Source organism: Carcharhinus amblyrhynchos, chromosome 5, assembly GCF_965287045.1.
Source record: "Carcharhinus amblyrhynchos chromosome 5, sCarAmb.v2.hapA, whole genome shotgun sequence".
Taxonomy (NCBI): domain Eukaryota; kingdom Metazoa; phylum Chordata; class Chondrichthyes; order Carcharhiniformes; family Carcharhinidae; genus Carcharhinus; species Carcharhinus amblyrhynchos.
The window spans coordinates 72,452,304-72,470,611 of NC_137328.1; the positions used below are offsets into that span (position 1 = coordinate 72,452,304).

At 40.6% G+C, this 18,308-nt stretch overlaps 1 protein-coding gene across 3 annotated transcripts in view; it reads right to left on the reverse strand.

Annotated features, from left to right (window-relative positions):
- Positions 1–17,588, reverse strand: part of ap3s1 (adaptor related protein complex 3 subunit sigma 1) — a 65,814-nt gene extending 48,226 nt beyond the window's left edge. Inside the window, exons 1-3 of one of the 3 annotated variants that reach the window (XM_080189700.1) lie at positions 17,377–17,588; positions 3,765–3,856; positions 2,947–3,058 (exon numbers count right to left, since the gene is read on the reverse strand). In XM_080189700.1, the coding sequence (XP_080045826.1) occupies positions 2,947–3,058; positions 3,765–3,856; positions 17,377–17,568 (396 nt within the window). In that variant the 5' untranslated portion in view covers positions 17,569–17,588. The remainder of the gene's footprint in view (positions 1–2,946; positions 3,059–3,764; positions 3,857–17,376) is intronic. The other 2 variants (XM_080189699.1, XM_080189698.1) reach the window with 2 other exon arrangements.
- Positions 17,589–18,308: the final 720 nt, after the last annotated feature.

Sequence of the window (18,308 nt, forward strand, 5' to 3'; positions counted from 1 at the left end):
TCTACTTTTTAATTCCATTCCAAGCTTTTCATACTCCCTCCCCAGATCCTCAGTCTGCATTTTGCTTACGTCGCCGGCACCCACATGTACCACAACGACCGGATTCTCACCCTCCCACTCCAGGTTCCTCTGCAGCCCAGCTGCGACATCCCAGACCCGAGCACCAGGCAGACAACACACCCTTCTGTGCACTTTGTCATTGTGACAAAGGACAGTGTCAATACCCTTCACCCCACTATCCCCAATAACTACTACGTTCCTTTTCCTTTTCTCTTTGCCTATGTCCTGCTGCAGCACTGTACCGTGTGCAGCTTGCTCACCAACCTTACCTGCCTCGTTCTCGTCCAACTTGGAAGCAAGAACCTCAAACCTGTTATGCAGATTAAGAGGCTGAGGCCTCCGCTCCTCACCCCCCTTCCTCTTCCCAGTAGCCCCCTCTTGTCCCTGACCCTTAGAGTTCGCCAGTCTAGGGGGGGTGGATGTCACTTGCACCCCATTGACAATGGCACCCTCTCTCCCCTTGATGAGCCTCAGTGTCTGTAGCTCAGAGGCCAGCTCATTTACCCTGAGCTGGAGCTCCTCCAGCAACCTGCACTTACTGCAGACATGGTCGCTGGGATGAACCCTAGGGTCCACCAGTTCCCACATCATACAGAAACCACACATCACATGCCCTTCCATTATTTACTGTAGTAGTTTTGAAAAAATTTTTTTTGTTTTTTTTGTTTTTCAAACGAACTCACCTGGCCTTTTCTCTTTCAAGCCCTTTTTGATATTAAGCCCTAATAGCTCACTATGCTGCCCACTCACTCCGCTGCCCGCTCAGACGCTGCCCGCTGTCTACACCAGGCCTCCTTTTAAACCTGGCACTGATTTAAATCTGATGAACCACAACTGCCTGCTAACCACTCCCTCAGAATTCTTAAAGCAGTAAATACAATAAATAAATGCTTTAAACAGTTCTACAAAGAACAAAGTGCTTTAAACTTATTTTAAACTGGTTTTTAACAGGTAAAATCTTAGCTGTCTCTCTGCTCCTTCACTCATCTGCTCCAGCAAACAATGGAAGGCCAATTACTCGATCACTATCCTTCAGTGTGTCTTACTCCACCTACATATAAATCCATCCATATATATTTCAGATTGACTTTAGACCCATGAAATCAAAAGGCCTCAATCAAACAAGGCTGAAGAATGCCTTTTTCTGCTGAATACCTAATGTCTGTCAACTAATGACTTAGTACATCTCCATATTTAACATAACTTTTGAAGAAACTCTTGAGGGAAGCAAAGGCAGAGAATGAATGTCCGCCATTAAGAATTGCTAAGTAATATCACCACTAACTGAGTTAGTAGCATCCTGAAGGGTATATTTGTCAAGTTAGGTTTATGCAAGCTGATGAGTGAATCAACAGGAGGTAAGGTATGGGACTTTATCCTCTATCTCCCTGTTGCAGGCAGTTTTGTACACAATAATGGAGGTGGAAGTAATCTTTATAACTTCAAACTCTCAGCTTTACAATAACAACATTCTTCATTGTGATATTACTACTATGCTAAGTGAGATATACTAAGCACTATTGAGTAGCCCAAAATTGGGGAGATGGAAACAAAGCCCATGAGCAGTATAACAGAATTAAACAGATAAAATCACAAAGGTGATACTATATAATTTGTTCTATTTGTACCTAGACAAAAACACCCCTCTTTAAATTAGAAGTGCGATTGAACACGCACTACTGGCCAGAATGAGCCCAGTTGCAACAGTAATTTAAATTGGAAATCATTCAAGATGAGCACTTCATTTAATACTTCTCCTGAATTCAAAATAAACTTCCACCATTACACTCCCTGGATTATTGGTGCAATGTGGCTCCAATATATACAATCCATAGAATACATAACACTACCTCCCCTAGGTTACTTTAAGTAATATGGTGATGGAGGATTTTAATCTTCACGCAGAATGAGCAAGACAAATTTGCAGTAATAATGTGGAAGAAGAATACATGGAGTATACGTAAGTTAGTTTTCTAGATCAGTATCTCAAGGAACTAACAGGAGAACAGGCTATTTTGATCCAATATTGTGCAATGAGAAAGTGTTAATCAAGAATAAATTATCAACTGTTAACAGATTAACACATCTATCAGCTGCAATACCAGCTAATCATTGTGCGTACTTTTCAATAACCCCAAAGGACAACGATTAGCTAAATCAATCTTTGCTAACAAGACCATGAGAATGAGAAAAACTTCAAGGTTGATTGATAACTCAAGGTTATTAAATGCAAAAAAGACTGAAGACACTTTCAGTCAGCTAGTCATTAAACAGGACAAAAGCACTAGGATCATTTTATTTCAAAGTTCACTGATTTAATTGACCTTATAGAATTGGTTTATTACTGCCAAACTGTAATGTGTTCATGGGCCACATAATGCTTTACTACAACCAAAAGACTGAACTGGCACATTTACTTTTCTGTATCGGTACTATGAAATTATAATAAATTATATCATTTCACCCTGTAATTTAAGCCAGAACAACAAGTATTTAGTATGGGCTGTTCACTGTAAAAAAAATCATTGACATTTTTTCTTTGGATTGATAAGATGGGCAAGTGGCTTTCTTTGTTGTATTTAACTTCTGTTGTTGTTATTCGTGGTACAAGCTAAAGTCAGACACTGAGCCCAACATCAAAACAAAGACTCCTTAATCTATTAAATCAAATTAGTCATGTCACCACTCCAGAATTTCAGTCTAAAACTGAAATTACAGTTCTAATACAGAAACTAGTCTAATTATGTTCAGCAAGCAACTGCTGCAGGTGTTATTCATTTGTACCAAAAACAGGGGACAATCATCTATGGCTGAAGTGATTTGTAATTAACCCTTATTATCTTTACCAGATACCTCAAAGCTGATAAGAGGTTCATGTATACATACCTGAATTAGGTCCAGGATACCCAGTTCACTCTCTGAAGAATCCACACAGAAGACAAAATACAACGTTGCATAATGTCTGTAAATAAGTTTATTATCTGCTCCCCCAATTAACCTAAAAGAAAATTACAGAAAACAAAAGTTATGCATTACTTTGAGACACAGCTTTTATCAAAACAAGAAAAAAGTGATCAACGGTTTCCCCTATTTGTTCTTCAATTGACTCATTAAAAAAACCAATTAATACAATTGTTATTCACTTAGTGTAAAACAAGTATTTCGATAGCAACTTTCCAAATTCCCAGGAATTGGCCCAAATCCTATGTGTGTCCACGGTTTACAATATCTGAAATGCAATCTGCAAACGCCCAATTCTATAAATGTGTATTCTGATACAGGCATGCATTCGATACGTTTCAAACAGAAAATGCATTGTGCTTGCTTTGGAAGCATTTTCACCATAGTCACAAAAAAGGGGGCTTGTTGTCAAAACACAACCCAGACCTGAATGTAACTATAATTTGATAAGTTGCTTGTTTAACTGAATAACTGCAATACTTGCATTAAAAAATTGTAAACATAACTTGTGACTTGTTATCCCTGAACTCTGAAGGCTTTAACAAATGTAGCATCAGGTTACCTTCAGCAAAGACACTGAGCTTAACATAATGCAACACAATACGCAGCTTGGTCTAAAATTCTGAGCAGTTATACTGTATCCATTTTCAATGATATTCTATACACAAATGTAATTTTGTGTCTTTGGTTCATGTGAAGTGCTTGTCTTAAACAGTGTTTTTGCTCAGATTCACATTACTTACATGCCACCTTCTAGGAAATTACAGACATTTTCATCTCTTTTTGACACCAGGTGAAATGTCTCCCGGATAATTTGTTGTTGTGTGTCTTCACTCTGTAAATGGATACAGGTTGATTTATTATTTAAAAGCATCCGTTACGACATAAAAAAGATAATGCATCTTTTGAAATAGTATTTTATGCTGACACCTGTAGCTGCAAAGCTCAAAGTGGACAGTACTGAACAGCAAAGGAAAGAAATAGTAGTAAATACCATACATAAAATTGCCTTCTCCTTCAAACCGTGTAAATAGACAAGACCAGAATTTTCTGACCTCTCCTGCAGCTGGGATTCTCCGATCCCAATGCTGTGAATGGAGATTTGGCTGAGCTTCAAATTCTACGTTCCCACTGGCAACAGTAGAAGGGCATGTGAGACTGCAGAATTCCAACCCAAAGCTCTAGTTGGACGTTAGTCATGGGAAAAGGACATGGGAGTAGTGGGGCTAAGGAAGGTGGATAGGCTCAGAGAATATCTGAATCCATGGCAAAATAATGCAGGAACCAATGCACTGCTTTGTCATATATTTAAGGCTGAAGGTCCGAGGAGAAAGGAAATGCCTAATATATTAGAAATAATATAAAATAATTCCTGCATTAAGAACAACATTAATAGCTTGACGAAATGACTGGTAACTAACGTACTTTATATTTTCCTGCAGCTATGGAGGTTAATTATATCAGTCCAGTTTATTATAGCATATCTTTGCTTCCTTCACGATGTATTCTTGTCTCACGATATTTTGTTTGGTTAATTCTCTAATTTATCGCCCATTCCTAATTGTCTTCAAGAAGCTATTACAGTCTGTTTGGGAGTGGCATGCCCACAGCATGCCACTTAGGGACTTCCATGATTTTGACTGAACGACATTGAGTGAATGACAATAAGACTCCAAATCAAGGTGGTGTGAGATTTGAAGATGGTTCTGTTTCCATGAGACTGCTGTACTGGTCTTTTAGGTGGTGGAGGTCACAAGTTTGGGAGGTGCCAAAGAAGCCTCGGTGAATTGCTGTAGTGCACCACTGAATGGTACATACAGCAGATATAATATATTGATGGTGGAGGAAGTGAACGCTTAAAATGCTGGAACAGCATCAATGAAGCAGGTTTTTTGTCCAAAATGGTGTCGAGCTTAGTGTGCTAGTTGGAGTTGCACTCATTCAGGTAATTGGAGAGTATTCCACCACACTTCTAACCTATGCCTTGTGGCAAGGCTTTGAGGAGTCAGGGTGAGAGTCACTCACCACAGAATACCTAGCATCCACCTTGCTCTTTGTAGCCACAGTATTTGCATGGCTGGTCCAGTTAATTTTCTTGTTCATGGACATCCCAAGAAGGTTGATGATGGGGATTAGATGACAATAATACCTTTGAATACATGGTGAGATAGTTACCTTTTATTCTCTGGAGTGACCAGAGATTGGGTGGCCACTGTGTAACAACTCCATGCGGACCACAAGCACATCCCAGAGCTTCTGGTTACTTGTCATTTTAACTCTCCACTTTGCTCCCATGCTGAAATATGCCTTTGAATGTTCTAGTGAAGCTCAATGCAAGCTTGGGGAAAGAACATTTATCTTTTGAGTCAGTACAATCTTCTGGATTCAATCTGAGTTAACATCTCTGCTTACATCTCATCTTATTTTTTCCTCACTTTGCTGGGTCAGTCTTTGTCTTCTTTATCTCTTCATGCTGCATTCAGATTTTTTTAATGCAACAATTTACAGCCGTCAACATAACTTTTTTTTTCCCCCCATTATATCCTTCACTACTCCCTTTAGCTGTTGCATCATGAAATTATTTGTTAACCTTCCCTGCTTTCTCAAGCCTTTTCTTTAGTTCCCACCACCAACAAACCACGCCCAACCTCCCTCCCACCCCCTCAAACAACTCCCCCTGGACTCCATGGGCTTCATTTTAAGAACGGAAGAGCTAGGAGCAGGAGTAGGCCATCTGGCCCCTCAAGCCTGCTCCGTCATTCAATTAGGTCATAGCTGATCTTTTGGCGGACTCAGCTCCACTTACCCACCCACTCACCATAACCCTTAATTCCTTTGTTCAAAAATTTCTGTCCAAAAATTTATCTATCCCTGCCTTAAGGACATTTAATGAGTTAGCCTCAAGTGCTTCACTGGGCAGGGAATTCCACAGATTCAGAACCCTTTGGGTGAAGAAGTTCCTCCTCAACTCAATCCTAAATCTGCTCCCCCTTATTTTGTGGTTATGCCCCCTAGCTCTAGTTTCATCTGCCAGTGGAAACAACTTCCCTGCTTCTGTCTTATTTATTCCCTTCATAATCTTATATTTCTATAACATATCCCCTCATTCTTCTGAAGGACATGGGCAGCAGCTTTGCATGACTTCAAATTTGTGGAAGGTCAACCAGGTGCATTGTAATGGTCAAGTCTATGGATAATAAAAGTATGAAGGAAGGTTTCAGCAGCAGATGTACAGCATAGTGGTTAGCACTGCTGCTTCACAGCTCCAGGGACCTGGATTCGATTTCCGGCTTGGGTCAATGTCTGTGTAGAGTTTGCACATTCTTGTGTCTGTGTGGGTTTCCTCAGGGTGCTCCGGTTTCCTCCCACAGTCCAAAGATGCGCGGGTTAGATTGGTTGGCCATGCTAAAAATTGTCCCCAAATGTCCTGAGATGAGTAGGCTGGAGGGATTAGCGGATAAATATGTAGGGATGTGGGGGTAGGGCCTAGGTGGGATTGTGGTCGGTGCAGACTCCATGGACCAAATGGCCTCTTCTGCGCTGTAGGGTTTCTATGCTTTTATGAGTTAAAGCAAGGGCAGAGTTAAGTAATGTTATGGAGATGGAAACAGACATCTCGTGACAACATATACCCGTGCTGCAAACAGTCGAGAGAGTTACATGGAAGAGGAATGGAGTTGAAAACTAGGGAATACAATTTGGAACAGAGGCAATAAACAACAGCTTCACTCTTCCCAAAATTTAACTGGAAGCAACCTCTACTCATCCAGTACTGGGTGTCAGATGACCAGTCTGATAATTTGACAACACAGGGGCACAGCTTCAGAGTAAGGGGCCAATCATTTTGGACTGAGATAAGGAAAAATTACTTCACTCAGTTTTAAGTCTTTGGAATTCTTCACCCAGCAGGTTGTGGGTGCTCATTGTTAAAAAAATTTAAGGCTGCGACAGGCAGATGTTTGGTGTCGCAAGGAATCAAGGGATATTGAGAGCAAGCAGGAAAATGGAATTGAATCCCAAGATCAGGCTTAATTCTAGTGAATGGTGGAGCTAGCCCAATGGGCCATATGTTTGATTCGTGCTCCTATTTCTTGTGACAATATGTAGATAATGAAATAGCAGGGTGCCATAGGCACAGCGTAATGGACGTGCTAATCTTTCCTTGTATTCATTAAGGGCATTCAGCTATTTTTCTTGTCCAACTAAATTTCAGCAATGCACACAGCAACAAGAGCTTTGAACACAGTTTCCACATATGGAAATGCCGCTAATTACAAATGAAAACACATCAACTCAATCTTAGTTGCCTAAAAAATTCCTGTGTAATTCTTACTTTGACCATATTTATTAGGTTGCTAAAATAAACAGCTTTACTTATTCATAGTCTCCTCTACATTGAGGCATGCTTTGCTTCATTTTCCTCAAGCGCAACCCTTACTGATTTTTTCCGTGGGGCAGGCTTGATGGATGAGCTTTTAATTCCAATCATTTTTGTGTGCCTGCATAGGGTCCACATTTGAAATGCCAACTCCACTGATCTTTCCAGAGGTGTTCACAGGCTGGCAGCATTTCAAGCATTTTACCTGCTTTAATTTTGTCTCAATGCAGTTATGGTATATGTGGTTGAAGACCAAGTGGCAAGCACATGTTCTTGTCCCTCCGCTTCCTGAAATCCGATAACTTAAAAGTATTAAAACTTCCCCAAAAAAAAAGTTAAACATCAAATCAGCACAAATTTACTGTCAAATGTGCAAATCAGCAAACACATTTTTTGGGAGATAAAAAGAATACACCTCAAATTGCAGCTTTCCAGAATGTTATCATCAATTTAGACTGCATTGTGGTTTGCTTCATGCAAATGGCATCTTGCCGTTAGATTCCTTATTATTAAGAACTTTGTGAATTTGTACATTAAATTTCTATTAAACTGATCTCAAATCAGGACTCAGTGAATAGTGTAAATATCCTTCAATAGTATTGAATTAATTATTGTAATGTCACTGATCACTGTGGTGCAGGAAGGGAACAGCTCTCTTTGTGTAATAAATGTTAAGAGATGTTACATATGCTGCTTATTTCACTTATCTTCCCCCTCTTCTTTCCTACACTCGACAGAGAGTTTAATTTAAACAGCCTATTTCGTTCACAATCGTTAAATGTAATTCTGTTGGTTCCATCATTCACCAAGGACCCAGATACCTCACTGCAGGGCCCCCATTTACACTTCCAGCAAGTTGTATGGAGAAGTGGTGCATACCATAGAACAACCACACAAACAGGACTATTCAGAATGTAAATCAGCCAAATAAATTTTCTTAACATATTTAAGAATTACACTATTCACTGAGTCCTGATTTGAGATCACTCCACTTCCAGATGCCTTTACACATCTAACCTCAGCTACATCTTGAATTGGGAGACGAAAACTAAAGGGAGAGCAACTCTTATGGATCTCATAGGTGGGACCTGCAGAACATCACAGACATTTATGGCAACCTACAAGACTTCTTGGTGAAGGAATGAGTTACCACATGCAGCATACTCAAGCCACACTGCAATATTTTATAGCCAAAAGAAAATTGCTCTCAATTTGTTTAATGTTAAGAAAGATTTTTTAAAAATGTATGGGATTCTTTGACACAGAGTTAATGGAATAGTGATTACATCTTTAAAAGGAAATGGATAAATATTTAAAACAACATGCATTATAAAGGTGCTTCAAAGAAGCATTACCAAATAAAATTTTACAACCAAACCACAGGACATCCGAAGCAACTTGTCAGTTTCAGAGAATAATGACTGTAAATACTGATAACTAAAATTTTTTAATGATGGTGAAGTTAAAACCTCAGAAATTTGCATGTACCATATAGAGCATAAACGCGGCTCAATGGTAATCCTATAACAATATATCAAGGCAAGGTCACTTTGTGCAAGATGTGCTGTTTAATCCACAAAGCAGCAAGATATGGCTCAGTAATTCAAATAATTTAGCTCTGATGCTAAAATTCAATTACCAGTTACATTTCATGTGAGGAATATAAATTCAAAACCAAGAAGAAAATATCAAATTATTTTTCTATTGTACAAATGTGGTCACTGGGTTTATTTGTCAGATTCATAGCAATACTACAAAAAGAAACACAAGCCAATATGCTTTAATTTTGTACATTGTGTCTTTAAATCACCATCACACATTATTCCGCCACTATTATCAATGATTCCATCTGTAAACAAGCACTGTGAATATCACATTCCATCTCCATTAGAGTGCTCAGGCTGAATTACTCAGTTACAGTATGCTTAAACATTGCTAGGAAAGCCAATTTCTCTTCCATTCCATAATTAAATGCAATTGTATTTGTATATTGGCACTCAAGAAGGCCTTGAAAATGTTAGAATGCTGTTTTACACAATTACCTTTTGCATTTCATGTGGTCAAATGCAGCTGCAATTCTTTACAAGATAGGGTAGGTAGCGTAGTAACGTTATTGGACTAATAATCCAGAGACTTGGGACTAATGATCTGGGAATGAGTTCAAATCCCAACACCGCAGCGGGGGAATTTAAATTCAGTTAAACAAATTTATCAGGAATAAAGAAGCCAGCCTCCATAGTAGTGACCGGTTTAATAGAAACACCCTGTGGTTCACTTTAGGGAATAAAATCCTGTTATCCACTTTGCCCTTTATTTGACTCCAGACCCACAATATGGTTAATTCTTAACTGCCCTCTGAAACGGCTTAGTAAACCACCTCAATCCAAATCAAACCATTACAGAAAAGTCAAGGAAGAATAAGGTTGACACAGCACCTGTCATCAGCTAAGAAGGTGCATGTGGCCAGTCAAATCTGCAAATTTCTCCATACTGACATCTGGGTATGTGTCAAAATTGGAGAGCTGTCCCAGTAGTCCACTTAAGCAAAAGCGCACAGAATCAGCCAACATTCCAGACACCACCATCACCACTTGATTATGGCCTGTCCTGTAAGTCAATGTCAGACAAGGAAACCCTCTGCTGATTGTGACCTAGCCGCCTTCATCAATACCCTTCGACATTAAACAACATTTGGAAGAAGCACTTTGGATAGCAAGGGCAAAATATATTCTAAGTGGGGTCTCTAATGTTCACCACCAAGACTAGCATTGCTACTGGGTCTTGAAGGACATAGCTGCCTGGCTTGATAAATCATGGATGGCAAGACAACCAATGTGAGGGAAAGCTTATGACAATCTTCAATAACCTACTTAACACAGATGTATCTGTCCTTGAAAGCACGAGTTGCAGTAACCATTGCACACTTGTCAGTCCTGCCTTCATGCTGAGAACATCCTTAATCGTATTGTGTAGCAGAATCACTATGCTCAGAACGGATCTAACAACTCAAACCCATGAGGCACTGAGGTCATCAGCAGAATTATATGCTATTATAGTTTTCAGCCTAGCATATCCCTTACTCTACCACTACTATCAATCCAGGAGAGCATAGAAGGACATTGTAGGAACAGCACCAGGCATACCAAAAAGAGGCATCAACTTGTTGAGACTACAGCACTACATGCAGGAGGACAACATGCTAAAAGCAGATGCAGATTGCTATGAACACAGGTAAGCGATCTCTCAGTTAACAGACCATTTAACCTTCGCAATCCTGGTAAACACCAACTAGGCAAGGGGGGGTAAAGAAGGAGATTCCGTGACCTTCTCCATCCACACTTGGATGGGGGAAGCCTAGCATTTCAATGTAAAAGGCAAGACTGAAACACCTGCAACCTTTAACCAGGTATGTCAAGTAGATCATCAACTGTAGCCATCTCCTGAAATATCTATAGATGATAGACTTCTGCCAATTTATTTCCCTTATTGGGTGATAAAGAAAGAGCAGCGCAAGCTTGATATAACAAAGGTTACGGTCCCTAACAACATCTCAACTGTAGTGCTGGAAGTCTGTGCTCCACAACTAGCCATGCCTCGAGTCAACTACGTTAGTACAATTATATCAACCTAACAAGTGGAAAATTGTCCACATATGTGAGCCCACAAAAAAAAGGAAATCTACTCTGGCAAATTACCACTCCAATCTACTTTAAATCAAAGTGATGGGAGGCGTTGACCTTGCCATCAAGCAGCACTTACTCATCCACTCACCAATGCTCAGTTTGGGTTCTGCCAGGACCACTCTACTCCAAACCTTATTACAGCCCTAGATTCAAACAAAAACTTGTGGAATTCAACAGTGAGGGTAACCTGAAGGCATTCTTTTGAAAGAATGCAGAAAAGAACAGTCGTAAAATTGAATTCACACAAACATGTTCTGCCATTTATGAACACCATGACTGATGATGGCCTCAACTCTACTTGCCTGTCTATGTCTGCTAACTTTTGACTCCCTGGTCAATCAAGAATTTATCCAGCTCAGCTTTGAAAAATTATTCAATAACCCTACCTGCAGTTCTCTCTGGGGAAGAGAATGCCACAGACTAACTAAAATTCTAATTTCCAACTTAAATTGGAAAGCCCTCATTTTTAAAAATAGTGTCCCATAGTTCCAGTCTCTTCTACAAGGGCAAAATATCCTCTCAGCATCACTCTGTCAAGTTCCCTCAGGGTTTTATGTTTCAATAAGGTCACCTTCTCAGTCTTCTCAACTACAGTGGAGACAAGCCAAACCTTTTCTTATAAACTAACCTCCAACCCAGGAACCAGCTGAGTGAACCTTCTCAGAACCCCACTTCAAGCCCTTTCTTAAACAAGGAGACAAAATTTTACACATTATTCCAGACATGGTCTCACCAATGCTGTGAAACTGTAGCAGCTCTTCTTTTATATTCTATTCTCCTTGCAATAAATGATAACATTCCATCTACCTTCCCAATCAATTCCTGTACCTGGATACTAACTTCTGGTACAAGAACACGCACATCCTAGTGGTATAGTGGATAGCACTGCTGCTTCACAGCGCCAGGGACCACCATTCAATTCTAGCTTTAGGTCAGTGTTTGTGTGGAGTTTGCATGTGCTTCTGGTGTCTCATGGATTTCCTTCGTGCGCTCCGTTTGCCTTCCAAAGTCTAAAGATGTGCAGATTAAATTAGCATGGCGAATCAATCTTAGTGTCAGGGGATTAGTAGAGTAAACGTGTGGGTTCCAGGTATGGGGCCTGGGCAGGATTGCGGTTGATGCAGACTTGATAGGGATCCTAGGGGGCCATTTGACCTATCGACCCTGGAGTTCTGCAATCTCACTCCATTTAAAATATGTCCTGCTTTTCCATTCTTCCTGTTAAAGTGGACAAATTCACACATTCCAACATTATGCTCTGTCAATCTTTTGCCCACCCAATCTACCAGCATGAATCAATAGAAATCAAGGGGGAAAATGTCTCTACTGGCTGCTTATAGCCAGCACAAATGATGTTAGTTGGAGACCAACCACTTCAGCCAAGACATTGCTGATTATGTTTTTCAGCATTATGTCCTAAGCCCAACCATCTTCAGCTCCTTCATGAAGAATCTGACCTCCATCAAATGGTCAAAAGTAGGGATGCTGTTGAGTGCAGTATTAGCTTTATTTTCAACTCATCAGATATTGATGCAGTCTGTGTCCACGTACAGCAAGACTTGGACAACATACAAGATTGGGGTGGGGGGGTGGGAGGTTTTGGGTCAAACCAAGTAAACAAACTCAAATTACATTAGGACAAAGAAAAAGGGGGCAGCTCTCCAAAAGGAGGGGGAACGGCCCGAACAAAAACAAAAAAAGTACAAAGGAAACTTAAGACACGTCAAATCAAAATGTGATTGTTGGGGTCTATAACACACCTCAGCCCCTGCAGTGCCCAACGGGCGCGGAAGGCATTGACTGTGCCCGCGGACACCGCATGCTCCCTCTCCAGGGACACCCGGCAATACATCATGTGATAGTACTTCCCACTTAAGGGACAGGTAATTACCATCTTCAATAAGAGAGTCTAACCGTCTCTCCCACTATTGACAGGGCATAAGTCAGAGTGTGATGGAATACACTTCCTTCCACTTGTCTGGATGAGCACAGGTCCAACACACAGAAAGTTATCAAGGACAGAGTGGCCAACTTAATTGGCACTCCATCAACCATCTTAAACTTGCACTTCTTCCACCACCACACAGGAGCAGCAATGTGTACCAACTATAAGATGCAGCAACTTGCTGAGAATTCTTTGACAGGACCTCCCAAACCCAGGCTCTCCTTCATCCAGAAGAACAAGAGCAGGAGATGTATGGGAAAACCATTACCTCCATATTTTCCAAGTCACACAGCATCCAGATTTACTTTGTCACTGGATCAAAATCGTAAAACTCCTGATTGATCCTAAAATTCCCTAACAGCTTTGTGGTATACCAACACCACACCAACTGCAGCAGTTTTACCACCATGTGCTCCAGTGTAATTAGTGATAGACAATAAGTCCTGGCCTTTCCAGCAATGCCTGCATCTCATTAATGAATTAAAAACCTACTATTTTTGACATAAAAGGTTCATTAACATCCACTGAGCAGGACCTTTGCTTCAAAGTCTTATCCACTGGAATGCAATTCAGAGAATGCTCTCGCTCACTCAGGTTTATACTGAAGCATCAGCATAGATATGGCACTAAACAGACACCTGCATTTGGAGCAGCACTAATGTTACTAATTACTTTGTATACGATCCCTATTATAATTCTGATAATAGCTATGCAAAGTAGTCCAAGAGATTATGGTAGTTCTGAAATCCCATTTAACAAAGTAGATTACGCAGATACTGGACAAATTATTTTGAATTTGTGAAATAAACCAAAAGTAATATTTTGCCATCTGCACAATTGGTGGTGTGAAAAAGTACAGACATCATAACAGAGAATTCAACCACTTATTATAGCGCGAGCCAATTGTTGTTGCTTCAGGCACAGTTATAATTAACTGGCTTTCTTAGCTGCAAAAAGAACAAACCACAACAGAACTGAACAGATCCAAAACTAACTGATCAAAAAGAGAAAACACGTGTTCTCTTTAACTGTAATACCTTTTGAAACCAATTTTATTTTGCGTGGTAACCCATCTCAAGCTGCAGACCACAAAACTGGAAAATGCACCATCATTGATCACGGAAACCAAATAAATATCTTTATGATGATTAACAATAGACAAAAAAAATCAAAACCAAAGCTATAATCCAATTATTTAAAGATGCAAAGTTTTCTAATAGGATGAAGTCAAGGTAAGTGATACTATAGTTGGCATCAATGCAAAGCATTTCCTTATTCAAATTTCCTAATCGAAGGTGCAGAGGGACCTGGGGGTCCTTGTGCATAAGTCGCAAAACCCAGTCTGCAGGTGATCAAGAAGGCGAATGGAATGTTGGCCTTTATAGAGAGGGGAATAGAATATAAAAGTAGGGAAGTCTTGCTGCAACTGTACAGAGTACTGGTGAGGACACAGTTGGAGTACTGTGTGCAGTTTTGGTCGCCGCACTTACGGGAAGATATATTGGCCTTGGAGGGAGTGCAGAGGAGGTTCACTAGGCTGATACCGGAGATGAGAGGGTTGGACTATGAAGAGAGACTAAATAGACTGGATCTGTACTCATTGGAGTTTAGAAGGATGAGGGGGGATCTTATAGAGATGTATAAGATAATGAAGAGGATGGATAGGGTAGAGGTAGAGAGATTCTTCCCGCTCAGAAAGGACAGCAGGACTAGAGGGCACAGCCTCAAGATAAAGGGGGGTGGGTGGGGGAGGAGGCGCAGTTTAGAATGGAGTTGAGGAGGAACTTCTTCACTCAAAGGGTGGTGAATCTCTGGAATTCTCAGCCCGTTGACGTGGTGGGGGCTACCTCGCTAAATATGTTTAAGTCACAGATAGATAGGTTTTTGATAGACAAGGGAATTAAGGGTTATAGGGAGACAGCGGGAAAGTGGAACTGATCCACTTCAGATCAGCCAAGATCTTATTGAATGGTGGGGCGGGCTTGAAGGCCTACTCCTTTTTTTATGTTCTTATGAATTGATGTAAACTGTCCAATTTGGAAATAACCAGGGTTTCCTCCTTCTGCAATTGTCAGCCCACAAACTGTTAGCCTATAATTTCAGGCTTAAAGTGCATAGGTGAAAGATTATAGGCTGATGTGCTCAAAAGCAGAACTTACTGAAACCGAACTTGGGTGAAACAAGACAGTGCATTGGATATTTCAAAAGTTCTCAACTGAACCAATGTTTTGAACAAAAGACCAGAGAAAACAACACAATCAACTCTCCTAACATTATGTTGAAGGTCAACACCATGCACAAGCTCAACTGCTCTGTTAACTATACATCACTCTTAGCAAGTACCAATTTCAAAGTGATAACTTGAAATTTAATGAGCTCAGTTCATAAAACTATTCTCAGAGAATCTGCATCCAGTAATGTTTTACACAGAGAAAAAGGAAAAATAATGTGCTTCAAAACTTTAAGGCAATATCAGTTCAAAGTTGTGCACTCAACAGAAATGGGTTCACTACAAACAAAACAATATTGTGCCCACACAACTATACACACCAAGCATTGAAAACTAAATCAACTGCAAACATCCGCCAACTTTAATTTTCACAACATAATAAAGGGAACGCAAAAGAGTAATTTTGAATGATAATGATCAATCATAAATAAGAATAATTTATAACTTAGTGAAACCATGTTAACGCAACTGATATCACTGATGTGACATGAATGACAACGCAATGTTTGTAACGTCTCAGACCTAAATGACATTGATGCTGTTAGACTTATTAGTCCAAAAAAAGTCGCACAGAATTACAATGACTCAGTACCTTGTCTGCATGATGTCAACTATAACTCACATGTAGCACTCTCCCTTCAAGTCATAAGGTTTTAAGTCCCATTCCAGAGACTTGAGTGCAAAAGTCTGAGCTGCACAGTCAGAGGTGTTGACCAGATGTTCACATCTGCTGTCTAAATTAAGATGCAAAAGATCCCATGGCACTTCTTTGAAGACAGGGAAGTTATCTGTAGTGTCCTGATCAATATTCAACCTTCAATCAACACATTCAAGAACAGATTATCTAATTATCATCGCTGTTTGTGGGAACTTGTGCTCAAATTAGCTTTAACGTTTCCTCCGGTGCAAAAAAAACTGTATCTCATTGGTTGAAAGGACTTTGGGTCAGGCCAAATTTGTGAATGTCATGTGTCTGTTTGCAATAATAATTAGGTTGCAGTAAATATTGGCAACATGATGGCACAGTGCTTAGTATTGCTGCCTCACAGCGCCAGGTACCCAAGTTCAATTCCTGGCTTGGGCCACTACGTCGAGTTTGCACCTGTGTCTCCCCCTCCCCCATCCCGATGACGGCGTAGGTTTCCCCCAGGTGCTCCTGTTTCCTCCCACGGTCTGAAAGACGCGCTGGTAAGGTGTACTGACCATGCTAAATTCTCCCTGACTGTATCCAAACAGGCGCCAGAGTGTGACCACGAGGGGATTTTCACAGTAATTCCACTGCAATGTTGATGTAAGCCTACTTGTGATAATAATTAAATAAACATACCCTTTGCTATTATTTTGACAGGAGTAATGGAGTAGCATCAGCTCAATTCACTGATCAGCACTATTCAACATTAATTATTAATATCACACCTTGCTATCTCTCAATCGCTCTTTACCCAATTAAAAAGCAAACTGTTGCAAGTCAGTCGCTGTTAGCTTTAAGATCACACTACAGTTCCAAAGTACTGAAGTTCTAAAACTTTTTGTTTTCGATAAGTTTAAAACTCTGTGATCCAGGGGGCTAATTTGATCCTAGTTTTCACTGGGTTCTGTGTTTCTTCTTGATCTAGTTTCAGCAGATTGTCTCATTCCGTGCATCTGTACGACAGATGAGTAAAGAGCATTGCCTACAGCTGACCTGAACGGCAAGCAACATTATTCAGTTAGTCTGTCGTGGTGTAATTCTATACTTATAATGTTTCGTGCAAAGAATACGGTAGGATTCATTCAGCAATTTTGAAAACAAAAAGATCGTGCTGCGTGCTCTTAAATAAAATACAACAGGGGGATAAGTTCGCGCAGGCAAACAATCCTGGAATTCAAAACACACTCCGTGGGTACGAGTGTAGTTTAAATTAGCACAGTGCTATGGAGTGGAGTGAAGCGGGGCGGACCTGCTTCATGCCCTTCGATTGCCCAACATCGACGCTCAGCCTCAAAGTGCAAAGATGCCTTTCCTTATCCTGAGCTCTGGTTTGGAATGTGGCCTGGAGCGCGTGTCCCGGGGTGGGTTTAGCGCGGAAGTTGACAGTTTAACGGCCCCCCTGCTCTGCCGGCCCTCTTCATTACTCACATAGCGCTCGTAGAACTTAGAGAGGCGCGGCTTGCCGTGGTTGTTAAATATCAGAATGGCTTTGATCATGACGACTGGACTGCTACCCCTCCGGAACACCGAGTGACAGCAGGAACCGAAGCGGAATTTCTCCGAAACATGAACGAATGGACAGGAGGTGGGTGGGACCGAGTCCGCTGGGAACTCCCCCATCCGCAAGACCGATTTAACGGCGACGGCGGCCGCCAGAGTTCAAGACCAGCAGCAGAAAAGTAAATTGTGCTATTTCGCAATGCCAACCAGTGAGGAGCATGCGGCTATTATTTTTGGAATACCTGACTTGGTATCGAAATAGGAATCTAATCAAGAAAAAAAATCAAATATTTACCTAATTCAGACAGCTTTTAGTTTTGCTTTAGTTAGCAAAGGACTTACTTAAAGCGTGTCGCACGCACTAAATTACTGTTGCTGCAGTCGGCAATGTAGTGGCCCTCATTATTATACTTGTCTAAGCTGCAAGTGACTTCATGATAGTCTATGGGTATTCTGAATTACACCAAATAAAACAAATAATCAACTGCAGGCACCAATTTTTGAACACCCTTGTTTACACCTCTCCAACAGACAGGACAATATAACAAAATTTTGCAATACCCTACACTTCCTCCCTTACTTAAAAATCTTATGCGTTACATATTTTCCAGAATACATCCAGTGTGACCAAATAATTGGTTTGTCAGCACATAACTTGAATGTTGCAGAAGTTTTTCATCTTGCACTCACCAGGATGAACAGGAATGTCAAATTTCAAATGATCACAACCATTTATATTATTGGAGAAATGTGGTGCTGATTGGTTGGCATGTTGATTGGTTAGGAGGAGGGGATGGCCTAATGGTATCATCGCTAGACTATTAATCCAGAGACTCAGCTAATGTGCTGGAACCTGGATC